We start from the raw sequence: 13,825 nt of genomic DNA on the forward strand, positions 1-13,825 counted from the left end.
GAAGAATTTCAAAAATACAGCTGAATTGAAAAAATATTAAAGAACATAAAGATTTTGCCACTAACGTTTTATTATGTTTTTACATATCCATCAATCTTATTTTTTATGTATATCAAAGTAAATTTTCAATTATTGTACTTATCCCTAAGTATTTCCAAATGTGAATCAGTGTGAGCTCAACATTCATAATTTCTGTTTAGATAAATTACATGCCTTTAAAGGTACAGCTATTAAATGAACATTTGCTGAAATTTGACAAATGTATTCATCTGTGTAGCCAAAACTGTTGAGAGAAAGAACATGGGTTTGGTGATGTTGCTCAGTGGTCATAGCTTGCAAGGCCCTGGATTCAGCCCCCAGAATGACTACTACCCCACCATAAAAGATAATATTAATATCCCATCCTTGGTAATGTTAACCTGTTGACGTAATAGCCATTTTTACTTTCTAACATAAGTTAGATTTGCCTCTTGAAGCCTTGATAACATGGAATCATACAGCATATACTCTTGTATAAGGATTTTTCCACTCTTATATTTTGGACATTCATCAGCATATCAACATTGTTCCATTGAATTGCTGAGAAGTATTCCGCTGTGTGGATATACTCTTACATTTATGCAGATTATATTTTACATGATAATGAGATAGACAAGCAACAGAAATAAATATTTTAAGGGCAGGGGCTATGTCTCAGTGGTAGAAGCAAGCTTGCCTAGTTTGAGCATAGTCGGAATTTAATCCCTAGAACCACAAAAGGGAGGGAAAAGAGATGAGCATTTTAATGCTAAGTAATATCCACTTTTGTTCCTAGCCATTGTTAATCTCACATCCCCCAGAGAGCCTGTAAAATTCATGGACTCAACTTTCTTGGCCATGTCTAGCTCTAAATAGGATAAATCTATGGATGCTTTAATGTTAACCACAACTATTACTTAATGTCTCACAACTTTTCAATCAAAATTTGAGTTTTCTGGCCAGGTGCTGGTGGCTTATACCTGTAATCCTAGTTACTCAAGGGGCTGAAGTCTGAGGTTAATGGTTCAAAGCCTGTCCAGGCAGGAAAGTCCATGAGACTCTTACCTTCAACAAACCACTCAAAAATTGAAAATAGAGCTCTGGCTCTAAGTGGTAGAGCAGAGTACTAGCCTTGAATGAAGTAGCTCAGAGATACTGCCCAGGTCCTGAGTTCAAGCCCCACACCAACAAAAAGAAAGTTATTAAAGGTAGAGCGCTCGCCTTGAGCTGAAGAGCTGAGGGACAGCGCCCAGGCCCAGAGTTCAAGCCCACGACCGACAAAAAAAAAAAGAAAGAAAGTTATTAAATACTACTAACATATAGGGATGATAAGAGATTTAAACCCATTGGTACTACATCTACAATAATAGGTTACCAGATGTTTTTATTTGGTTTGGGGCACTTGAGCAGAACTACGGATGTGAGTATCAAAAAGGAATTTTCCTTCAAGTTGCCTGCATTGTAACATTGGCAGCATAGTATGGTAGCATAAATTTACTGCACTGTAGACTAACTTGAACTTTTTCTGCGTTAAGGTTAATGCATTGGATAATCTTGGTCAGACGTCCCTGCACAGAGCTGCACATTGTGGACACTTACAAACTTGTCGTCTACTCCTGAGCTATGGATGTGATCCTAACATTATATCCCTTCAAGGCTTTACTGCCTTGCAGATGGGAAATGAAAATGTACAGCAACTCCTTCAAGGTATTAAGTGCTTACATCATCATCATCATCATCATCATCATTATTATTAGCCTTTACTTTTTTACGTACTAAGTGTTGTATGTAAGAGTTGGTAAGTAAAAGAAAATTTTTGTTTTCTTCTTAGTTCATACTTTAATCACTTCATTACACTTAATACCCAAATGTCATTAACTCATATGATTTTGTTCAAGTAGCATTTTTGCTGAGTTGCTCTAAGTAGATGGCTTTAACTTTTTTATAAAGGAAGTTTTATTGATTTTTGTTTTTTGTTTTTAAAAAAAAACCTTTTCTTCTGGATGTAGTGGTGCACACCTGTAATGGGATGATAGCTGTTGGTTATATAATGAGACTGTGTAACAGCCTTGGTTTTTTGTTTTGGGTTTTTTTAAATTAAGATACAGCTAACCCACACACACTTTTTAGCTCACACTGGTGATTCTAGATACTCAGGATGCTGGAGGTTCACAGTTCAAAGCCAGCCCAAACAGAAAAGTCTGAGAGACTACATCTCTAACAGCAAAATGCAAGACTGGAAGTATGGCTCAAGTCAGTAGAGTGCTAGCTAAGCAAGCTGAGAATGAGCCCAAAGACCTGAGTTCAGGCCTCAGTACCCAGTGAAAATAAGAAGAAAGGAAAACTTAAGAAGGTATAAGGGGGCCAGACACTGGTGGCTCATGCCTGTATTCCATGCTACTCAGGAGACTGAGAATCTGAGGGCTGCTGTTGAAAGTCAGTCCAGGTAGGAAAGTCTGTGAGACTTTTACCTCCAGTTAACCACCAGAAAACTGGAAGCGACACTTGCTCAAAGTGGTAGAGCACAACACTTGAACAAAAAGAGCTCAAGGAAACACCCAGGCCCCATGTTCAAGCCCTACAACTGACAAAAAAAGGTGTAAGGGTCTTCAAGCATCTTTTAGTATAACAATCCTAGTGATAAGTACAGCCTAAATACTAGCTGTGCTTCATTGCTTTTTTGTTTGTTTGTTTTTTGGTTTTTTTGGGGTCCAGTCGTGGGCCTGAACTCTGGGCCTGGGCGCTGTCCCTCAGCTCTTCAGCTCAAGGCTAGCGCTCTACCACTTGAGCCACAGCACCACTTCCGGCTTTTTTCTTTTTGCTTATGTGATGCTGAGGAATCGAACCCAGGGTCTCGAGCATGCAAGGCAAGCGCTCTACCACTGAGCCACCTTCCCAGCCCTTCATTGCTTTTTAGATCCTGCCTATTGAAGGCATGTGGAATTTATATGAGCTATTAGAACTTACTTTATTGAATTTGTTCATATTCATTATTTTAAGATATTTGGATTAAACATCTTCACACTGAACATAGATTGAACATAGATCTCAAAACTCAGGTAGCAAATAGATCAAGCCTTTACTTTCTCATTTTAACAATAATTCTTGATGATCTTATGCCGGTGATGTGAGAACCACTTTGTAATGTACTGCTTAAAGAGATGAAGACAGATTGATATAACCTCCTAGGATCTGCCACAATTGAATTAACTACAAATCTACTTTCAAGATTACTCCCATATATTACACTTGATTAGAGATTAAGAATACTAGTCCTGCTCAGTTCCCCAGTGATAGAATTTATAGCCTTGGCAGTTTTATGCTAAATAGTATTATATAGCTTTACTTATCTTTCCCACTCATTTCTTAGAATAAATTTGGAATTTTCAAGGTAGATTATCTTCTAGAAAAACTATACTATTTTGCATTCCTACTAACACTAATTACATGTTTTCCTTGTCAGCACCAGCTATTACAATTCTTAATGTCTTCCTTGGCTAAGCATGCATTAGTGAATTAAAAAAAACTCTTTTTAGTGCAAACTAGAAATATGGTCTGTATAGCTCCCCAGTTTCTCTTTTCCTATTGCTGGGTAAAAACACCATTTCATTTTAGTATTTCTGAGTATAAGTAAGTTCAAACATAACTTTATTGGCCATTTCTCTTTTTCTGTATATTAATTACTTGTTAATATACTCAGATTTGTATTTAACCCTTCCTGGTTAATCTTCATAAGAATGCTTATATATAAACGTATTTTTTAAATACATACTGTAATATGGGGTTTTCCATATTGTCTTACAGCTTTGTTAAATGCCATGACATTACCTGATGTTTTTTAAATCAATTTTCATTTTTAGTTTTGCCTTTGAAGTGATACCCTAAGAAAATTTTCTAAAACGTAGAAATATTTACCTAAGTTTTTTCCTAGGTTTTGTTTAGTTTTGTTTTTTTGTTCTGTGCTAGTACTGGGGTTTGAACTCAGGGCCTTGTGCTATTGGTAGGCTTTTTCCACTTATACTTGATGCTCTACCACTTGAGCCATGCCTCCAATTCCAGTTCTTTAGCATTGAAAAATATATTGAAGCTCAGGAAATTAAAGTGATTTATCCAAGTTCATTAACTAGTTAATGGCAGAATTAGTCTCCTAATTTAATACTTTGCTGGCATTCCTCATAGTTATAGGGCATACCATTACCTTCATTACCTATTTTGTATTTTCTATTGCTCAAGTCACATTTTATAACTACACATACTTATATAATATTTATATTCAGTATGTTTCAGAATATTGTTAGGAACTTTAATATTTTTCCTCACTACTAAGGAAAATTTCCTATATAATCTAGTAAACTTGTAAGAGATCTTTGCTCTTTAGAAAGGTACCTCCCTTGAAGCGTAGTCCTATTTTCTAAATAGAAGTTAATCATAACTTTTCCTCTCTTTCTTTTTAGAGGGTATTCCATTAGGTAATTCAGAGGCAGACCGACAATTGCTGGAAGCTGCAAAGGCCGGAGATGTGGAAACTGTAAAAGTAAGATAAAATTGAATGTTTTTGTTAGCTTTAGAGTTTGTCTTTTGACATTGTTTAATGAATTTGTACTATTATAATGAACGTCTTGGTTTTTGTGTGCCTTGCTTTAAAAGGACAAAAATACCTACCTCTATGAAAATAAGGAACACTAGGTAATGAAAGAGAAAGATTTAAAGTTTCAGATTTCAGTAAGTATCACATTCACTAGTTTAAACAAATTTTATGTAACACCAAGTAGATTTTATTTAAAGAACTGTTCATTTGTCCCTTTAAAAGACTAATATGTAGTGGGGTGCCAGTGACTCACATCTATTATCCTAGCTACTCAAGAGGCTGAGATTTCAGGATTGTGGTTCAAAGCCAGCCTGGGACAGGAAAATTTGTGAGACTCGTCTCCAGTAAAAACTAGCCTTGAGCAAAAGAAGCTCAAGGACTGCACCCAGACCCTGGGTTCCAAGCCCCATGACCAACACCAATAAGGTGTATACTGGGAATGGTGGCAAATACCTGTGATCCTGACATTGAGATGACAGGTGCAGAAAGAAAGGTCCTGTTTTAGGCCAACCATAACTACATAGCAAGACCTTGTCTCGATAAAAGGCAAAGACTGGGGTGTGGTTCAAGTGATAGAAAAACCTCATTAAGTGAGAGGCCATGAATTCAAATCCTGGAACTACCCCCCCCCCCCAAAAAAAAAATAAAACAAAAACTCTACAACAAAAATAAGGTGCATCAAATTACTGTCCAGTATTGTTTACAGATGACATATAAACAGGTTTCCTCATTTTTTTCTCCCCTCTGCCTCTGGGATCTATGTTGATACAGTAGTAATACAGTTATTGCCACTTCTCAGAGCCACTGTCTTCTAATATTCCACTGTTAATCTAGACTACTGTTTGTTTTGCTTACAGCAACCAACTTTGTTTCTTGTCTACCCCATTTCCTAAATCAGTCTTCCTCAGGAAAACCTTTCCTGAGATTCTGCTTAGACTTTATCATACATCTGTATGTAATGTTTTACTGCCTGTACCAGGTTATCTGTTATCTACAGAAATACTCTGATGAATAACTCAAAAACCTAATGTTTTCAAAGACCAAGAGTTTCACAATTCAGCTACTTAATACAAATTAGAATTTTTCAGCATGTTTTATTATTAGCTAAATCTTCAGAGGGTTAAAATTTTTAAAGCTAATTTTTAAAGCTTTCTGTATTTCCTTTTCAAAACTTGATGATACTTGAGGGGACTACAATGACTGATAAGTTTTATAAAAAGCTAAATTTTATTTATAGTAGAAGTAATTATTTGAAATAATTTAACTATATTTCTATATAGTTGTTTCAGTTCTTTTTTTTTTTATTTTTTTTTTGTCGGTTGTGGGGCTTGAACTCTGGGCCTGGGTGCTGTCCCTCAGCTCTTCAGCTCAAGGTGAGCGCTCTACCACTTGAAATACAGCGCCACTTCCGGTTTTCTGGTGGTTTATTGGAGATAGGAGTCTCACGGTCTCTCCTGCCCGGGCTGGCTTTGAACCGCGATCCTCAGATCTCAGCCTCCTGAGTAGCTAGGATTACAGGCGTGAGCCACCAGCGCCCGGCTAGTTGTTTCAGTTCTAAACAGACCTCCTGCACAATGTCAATTTAGACTTTTTTTCCCCCCCGGTCATGGGCTTGAACTCCAGGCGTGGGAGCTGTCCCTGAGCTTTTCAGCTCAAGGCTAATGCTCTACCACTTGAACCACAGCACCACTCACTGTTTTTGGTGGTTAATTGGAGATAAGAGTCTCACAGACTTTCCTGCCTGGGCTGGCTTTTGAACCACGATCCTCAAATCTCAGCTTCCTGAGTAGCTAGGATTACAGACATGAGCCGCTGGTCCAGCACCTGGCCTGAACTATCTGATAGAGAAATGCATTGTTGGCCTCATTCTGGAGTTTCAAGATAATTTATTCAGTGGTTTTGGTTTTTAACTTGCTTTTTGTTTTTTGAAATAGGGTAAATCTCATGTAGTCCAAATTCAGTTCTCTCAGCCTCACAAGTTATTGGGATCACAGATGTGTACCACCATGCTTGTCCTTGATCTCTTAAATGAAAAGCTTTCTGAAAACTGATTTTTTTAATGCATCTTACCCTTTTATATTGCTGAATCTGAATAGGGAAATTGTTTTTTGCAAAACAAATGATAAAAACTTAAAGGCAAATAGATAAGGACAGACAGCTAGCTGACTTTTTATATGCATGTGCCAAGAAATTGGTAAATTTTAAATGTTTACTCATTTATCCTTATTAAAGAACATAAATCCATTTAACCAGTTTCAGAACATGAAACTGTTATAAGCATAAAATTATATAATCAAACTTTGCCAGGAATAGTGGTACACCTGTTATAACCACACCAGGATGTTAAGGCAAGAGGATCAAGAGATGGAGTAGCCTAGGTACCATAGCAAGACACTGTATCAAAAGGAAATAGTTAAGCGTTGTTTTCATAATAAAGGAGCCCAGAAGAAGAAATCAGTGAAGAAAAATACAAGCTTGAGGCTAGAGTAGACTTAGAGAATAAAATAAGAAAGACCATCTCTCCCTGTGACAGACATTAGTCTGTCTTCCTTCAGCTTGTAAAATCCCCTTGTTGGAAGTTTATCACCGTTAACCTTTTTCTAAGCAAGTGGATCTTTATGCATCAAGAGCATCTGCCTACCAGTGAATACTTACGTGCTCATTTGTATTTAGTGGTGACCCATTAGTCTAGATGATTTATCAAATAATGATGTTAGAAAAACCTGACTGAGGATGGATAAAATTACGTAGGAAGTAAAATGATCTGTAATAATTACCACATCTAGTAGTACTTGGTACTCATATTAAACAAATTCATTCTTGCTCATTGGACACTAATGAAAGTGAACTATACAACTTGTGAATAGAGATGAGAGGGAGAGACTGGGAGAGAATGGCTCACATAATTGTAATCTCTTTGTACGTCACCTTTATAATAACAACAAAGTAAATAGCTATTAAAAAAGAAAATGAACCAGACACCAGTGGCTCACACCTGTAATCCTAGCTACTCAAGAGGCTGAGATCTGAGGATCACCCTTCAAAGCCAGCCTGGGCAGGAAAGTCCATGAGACTCTTATCTCCAGTTAACCACCAGAAAACCAGAAGTGACACTGTGGCACAAGTGGTAGAGCACTCGCCTTGAACTGAAGCTGAGGAACAGCGCACAGGCCCACAGTTCAAACCCCAGGACAGACCAAAGGAAAAAAAAAAAGGCTGGGCGCTGGTGGCTCACACCTGTAATCCTAGCTACTCAGGAGGCTGAGATCTGAGGCTTGCGGTTCAAATTCAGCCCAGTTAAGAAAAGTCTGTGAGACTCTTATTTCCAATAAACCACCAAAAAACCGGAAGTGGCGCTGTGGCTCAAATGGTAGACTGCTTACCTTGAGCTGAAGAGCTGAGGGACAGCACCCCAGTCCAGAGTTCAAGCCCCACGACCGACAAAAAAAAAAAAGAAAGAAAATGAATTCTTAACTAGTGCAGTGTGACTTAGTCTCTTAAGTTTTGTTCCTTGACCATCAGTATCACATCACCTAGAAATGTAAATTCTCAAACCCCAATCCAGCCACAGAATGTAAATTTGAAACAACTACTGGTCCAGAGGAGGACATTTCAAACTTTAATGTGCTTGTAGATCACCTAGAGATCTTATTATAATGGAGGCAGGGAGAAGACACCAAGGCCTTGCCATGTAGCCACCCTAGCATCAAATAGTTCTCCTATCTCTGCCTCCTAAGTGCTGGAATCAGAGACATACCCCACCACACCTGGCTTAAAATACTCAGGCCTGGTGCCAGTCACTCTTGCCTATAAATCCTAGCTACTTAGGAAGCTGAGATCTGAGAATCACTATTCAAAGCCAGTCCAGTTAGGAAAAGTCCCAAGATTCATATCTCCTATTAATTACCAAAAAGTCAAAAGTGGAGGTGTAGCTGAAGTGGTAGAGCTCTAGCCATGAGCAAACAGATGTATAGGACAGCATCCAGGCCCTGAGTTCAAGCTATAATACTGGCACACAAAAAAAAGAAAAAAGAATAAATGATTGGAGAAAACTAATGAGACAAAATAAGTGAGACATTTGAAATTTCTGCTATATGAGTTGAAACAAGAAGATTTTATAGCATTGTTTGTTGTATTCAATCCTTCAGAAACTGTGTACTATTCAGAGTGTCAACTGCAGAGACATTGAAGGACGTCAGTCTACACCACTCCATTTTGCAGCTGGATATAACAGAGTGTCTGTGGTGGAATATCTGCTACAGCACGGAGCTGATGTGCACGCTAAAGATAAAGGGTAAGCACCAGCAACTACCACACATCCTTGGCCTTTAGGAAGAAAAAAACACTTTTTTGATAGTTGCCAACTTTTTTCTTTAAATCACAGTTTAAATGTAGTTTCTCAGTTTCAAGATAAGGTTAGCAATTATATGACACTCTTTTTTTGTTTGTTTGTTGTTTGTGGGGCTTGAACTCTGGGCCTGGGTGCTGTTCCTGAGCTCCTCAGCTCAAGGTAAGTGCTCTACCACTTGAGCCACAACCCCACTTACAGTTTCTGGTGGTTAATTGGAGATAAGAGTCTCACAGAGGGGCTGGGAAGGTGGCTCAGTGGTAGAGTGCTTGCCTTGCATGCATGAGGCCCTGGGTTCAATTCCTCAGCACCGCATAAGCAGAAAAAGCTGGAAGTGGTGCTGTGGCTCAAGTGGTAGAGCACTAGCCTTGAGTTGAAGAGCTGACGGACAGTGCCCAGGCCCAGAGTTCAGGCACCACGACTGGCAAAAAAACAAAAAAAAAAAGAGTCTCACAGACTTTCCTGCCTAGGCTGGCTTTGAACCATGGTCCTCAGATCTCAGTCTCCTGAGAAGCTAGATTTATAGGAATGAGCCACTAGTAAATGTTTTTATTGTTTATCGAAGATGTTTGAATTTTTCAAATGTACCTTGAAATCATTTTTACTAAAAAAATAATACAATTCTCACCCACATGTCAATGGTTCATGCCTATAATTCTAGCTACCAGGAGGCCTCAAGAATTGAGGATCACAGTTCCAAGCCAGCCCAGATAGCGAAGTCCTTGAGACTCTTATCTCCATTAACCAGCAAAAAGTCAAGTGAAATGGAAACAAGGAGGGGGGGAGGAGCCAAAAAATGGAGATGTGGCTCAAGTTGTAAAGCGTTCATCTTGAGTGAAAAAGCTAAGGGACCAGTGTCCGGGTACTGAATTCCCAGTTCTGGTACATTCAAATAAATAAATAAGCATATATACAAATATACATAATTCTAGGTATTAAGTTACCTGAATGTTTATCATATTGTCTGCATTTAAAATGTTTTTTAAAAACTCACCCTCCTCCAAATTTTTTGTTTTCTGTTTTCCATAGATTTAGGTTCTTTAGTACAATAATTAGGCAGTTTAAGAAATGTCTTTCATGGGCTGGGAAGGTAGCTCAGTGGTAGAGCGCTTTTGCCTTGCATGTCTGAGGCCCTGGGTTTGATTCCTCAGCACCACATAAGCAAAAAGAAAAAAGCCGGAAGTGGTGCTGTGGCTCAAGTGGTAGAGCACTAGCCTTGAGCTAAAGAGCTGAGGGACAGAGCCCAGGCCCAGAGTTCAGTCCCCACGACCGGACCCCCCCGCCCCCAAAAAATGTCTTTCATCATTTATGTATAATTATTGAAATTAAATCATGTCTTTTTCTGGTTTTATTCATTTACCTCTTTATTTCAGAGGCCTTGTACCTTTGCACAATGCATGTTCTTATGGGCATTATGAAGTTGCAGAGCTTCTTGTTAAGCATGGAGCAGTAGTTAATGTAGCTGATTTATGGAAATTCACACCTTTACATGAAGCTGCAGCCAAAGGAAAATACGAAATTTGCAAGCTTCTGCTCCAGGTATATTTCAAATACTTCCGTGGACAGTGTAAATTATTTAGCAAAATTTAACTTTTTCCAGCAACTCTAGTATAAAATTACACTTATTGAGAGTGGACTAATAAGTTAATAATTAAATGAAGTTATCTGTTTCAATAAATAGATTTCAGGGGGAAAAAATGTCTTGAACATTATTTTAATTGACAAACTCAACATTTCACAGGTCTGTTTACCTGTACAGTTTAGTTATTTAACTTTAAATGCTTTGAAGTATATAGTTTATAAACCAAATTAATTTAACATTGATAAAGTTGATGGCACTAGTGTCACAGTAGATACATTAGAAGATAGATTCACACTTTTTGAAAGGTAAAAATCCATGAGTTATAAAATAATGATTCAGTTAATGGTAAACTTCAGATATTTTTATTGTAATAAATTATAAGGCTGCTGAAAATGTTTTTGATAACTCGGTACAAAAATATATCTCATTCTGGGCTGGGAAGGTTGCTCATTAGTAGAGTGCTTGCCTTTCATGCATGAGGCCCTACGTTTGATTCCTCAGCACTACATAAGCAGAAAAAGCCAGAGGGTGCTGTGGCTCAAGTGGTAAACCGCTAGCCTTGAGCTGAAGAGCTGAGGGACAGCGCCTAGGCCCAGAGCTCAGGACTCATGACTGACAAAAAAAAAAAAAACAAGAAAAGAAAAAGAAAATATCGCATTGTGTTAGTTATCTATGATATTTTGCATATTAGCAGACTGTTTGGGTTTATAACTTAGAAGCAGTAAACTATACCATGTAGCCTAGGTATATAGAAAGCTCTGCTGTCTACATTAGTGTAAATAGGTGTTTGGCTATGATATTTGCACAATGATGAAATCACTTGGGAATACATTTTTTCAGAACCTGTACCTGTCATTAATTAAAGCATGACTATGATGTACATCAATTAATTTTTGATGAAATACTTTTATCTTAAATGTAGTTCAAAATTGTTATTATTCATGCCTTATTAAAAATCCATAATACTTAGCTGCTTCTATATTTTCACATTAATAACAACCATTTTAACTTAGGGTATAAAATTAGTTTCTTTGACTTGGTTGCATTGACTTTTCTTACTTATGAAAGATTCACCTAAAGTCCTTCCTCCTCCCTTTTTATTTTTCACATCTCCAGCATGGTGCAGATCCTACAAAGAAAAACAGGGATGGGAATACTCCTTTGGATCTTGTTAAAGATGGAGATACAGATATCCAAGACCTACTTAGGGGAGATGCGGCCTTGCTAGATGCTGCCAAAAAAGGTTGTTTAGCCAGAGTGAAGAAGTTGTCTTCACCTGATAATGTAAATTGCCGTGATACCCAAGGCCGACATTCTACCCCTTTACATTTAGCAGGTATGTGAATGAAGTTTCACAGACTTTGATTGGTGAAGTAAAATATTGCCTATAAGCTGGGCGTCAGTGGCTCAGGCCTGTAATCATAGCTACTTAGGAGGCTGAGATCTGAGGATTTCACAAGAAAGTCTGAGAGACTCTTATCTCCAATAAACCACCAGAAAACAGGAAGTGACACTGTGGCTCAAATGGATCTTTTTCTTTTGTCAGTCATGGGGCTTGAACTCAGGGCCTAGATGCTGTCCCTGAGCTCTTTTGCACAAGACTGATGTTACTTTGAGCCAGATCTCTACTTCCAGTTTTCTGGTGGTTAATTGAAGTCACAGATTTTTCTTCCTGTGCTGACTTCAACTACCACAATCTTCAGATCTCAGCCTACTGGGTAGCAAGGATTACAGGAGTAAGCCACCAGCACACCCGGCCTTTGGGATCTTTGTTAAGAATCCTGTATTGCCAGGCACTGGTGGCTCACGCCTGTAATCCTAGCTACTCAGGAGGCTGAGATCTGAGGATCGCGGTTCAAAGCCAGCCCGGGCAGGAGAGACCGTGAGACTCCTATCTCCAATAAACCACCAGAAAACCGGAAGTGGCGCTGTAGCTCAAGTGGTAGAGTGCTCGCCTTGAGCTGAAGAGCTGAGGGACAGCGCCCAGGCCCAGAGTTCAAGCCCCACGACCAACAAAAAAAAAAAAAAAGAATCCTGTTTTGCCATCTTTGGTGAATTTAAAAATAAGCCTGCTCCAGCTAGCCTTCCTCATGGGAAGCTAAAGCTTCTACTCTTCTGATGATTGCTGCTAAATACAAACCACAAAATAATCATTAAAATATTGAAGGAGTTACATAAACCTTTGCCAAAGTTATATTTGTGTTCATTTTGCAAGAACTGCCAGAATCAACAACAGAAATTTTTTCTCATAGGTCTTACCAAGACACTGACCAGATTAGATTAATCCCTATCTTAATGGCTTCATTTTCACTTCTTTGTCTCTTTAAAGACTCCATCTCCAAATACGGTCACATCCAAGCCACTTGCGTTAAGGCATCCAAGCCATTTGAGTTAAGGCTTGGATCCCATTTGTTCTACCTTTTCCTTCACGAAGTTGACTTTCAGTGCACTGTTGGTTTTAGTGTAGGTATACAGTGATGTGATTTCAATATAGTGTTTTCAGCTGCATTGCAGATACTAGAGAATAAGTTATGAAAATCTCAGAGCTACATCTAATGCCTCAGGAGAGTTCCATAATAGACACAGTTATCTAAACCTGGTTTAAAACAAAAGTAAAAATTAAGTAATACAGATATTTCTTCTAGGTTTTTTTTTTTTTTTTTTTTTTGCCGGTCATGGAACCTGAACTCTGGGTCTGGGCGCTGTCCCTCAGCTCTTCAGCTCAAGGCTAGCGCTCTACCACTGGAGCCACAGCACCACTTCTGGCTTTTCTGTTTATGTGGTGCTGAGGAATCGAACCCAGGGCCTCATGCTTGCAAGGCACGCACTCTACCACTGAGCCACCTTCCCAGCCCCTATTTCTTCTAGTTTTATATAACATAAGAAATGAAAAACATTTCTGAGTTCATGTCAGTCTTACAGCATAACTCAGTGTGTTGCTAGTGTTTGGACCCCAAACATTATCCAAGAATATGAATTACTCTAACTATGCTCTGCGTTAGAGCATTTTTGGAAATGACAAGCCATAAATGACAAAGCAAAAGCTTCACTACCCAGTTTCTAGTCCATGCAATGTATGGGTATAACCTGGTGGGAAGTTGTACTGTACATATTTAATTAGTTTTTTTATCTTTATTGTAGCTTAGTATAATATTTAGCAGTAATATTAAAATTCATGTTGAGTATACAAGATATTTCTCTCAAAGTATTTTTGTAGGATTAAATGCTATACCTTGAGAGCTAGAAAGAGTTCTAGATTATTATAATAGTTTATGGCCATTTTGGTTTT

At 38.3% G+C, this 13,825-nt stretch overlaps 1 protein-coding gene across 3 annotated transcripts in view; it reads left to right on the top strand.

The window, feature by feature from the left end:
- Positions 1 to 13,825, top strand: part of Tnks2 (tankyrase 2) — an 88,744-nt gene that overhangs the window by 47,006 nt on the left and 27,913 nt on the right. For all 3 annotated transcript variants that reach the window (XM_070021186.1, XM_070021188.1, XM_070021187.1), the window contains 5 exons: positions 1,554 to 1,725; positions 4,473 to 4,552; positions 8,755 to 8,900; positions 10,328 to 10,493; positions 11,653 to 11,872. In XM_070021186.1, coding sequence (XP_069877287.1) covers positions 1,554 to 1,725; positions 4,473 to 4,552; positions 8,755 to 8,900; positions 10,328 to 10,493; positions 11,653 to 11,872 — 784 coding nt within the window. The remainder of the gene's footprint in view (positions 1 to 1,553; positions 1,726 to 4,472; positions 4,553 to 8,754; positions 8,901 to 10,327; positions 10,494 to 11,652; positions 11,873 to 13,825) is intronic.

Source organism: Dipodomys merriami, unplaced genomic scaffold, assembly GCF_024711535.1.
Source record: "Dipodomys merriami isolate MVZ:Mamm:240054 unplaced genomic scaffold, mDipMer1.0.p SCAF_14, whole genome shotgun sequence".
Classification (NCBI taxonomy): Eukaryota; Metazoa; Chordata; class Mammalia; order Rodentia; family Heteromyidae; genus Dipodomys; species Dipodomys merriami.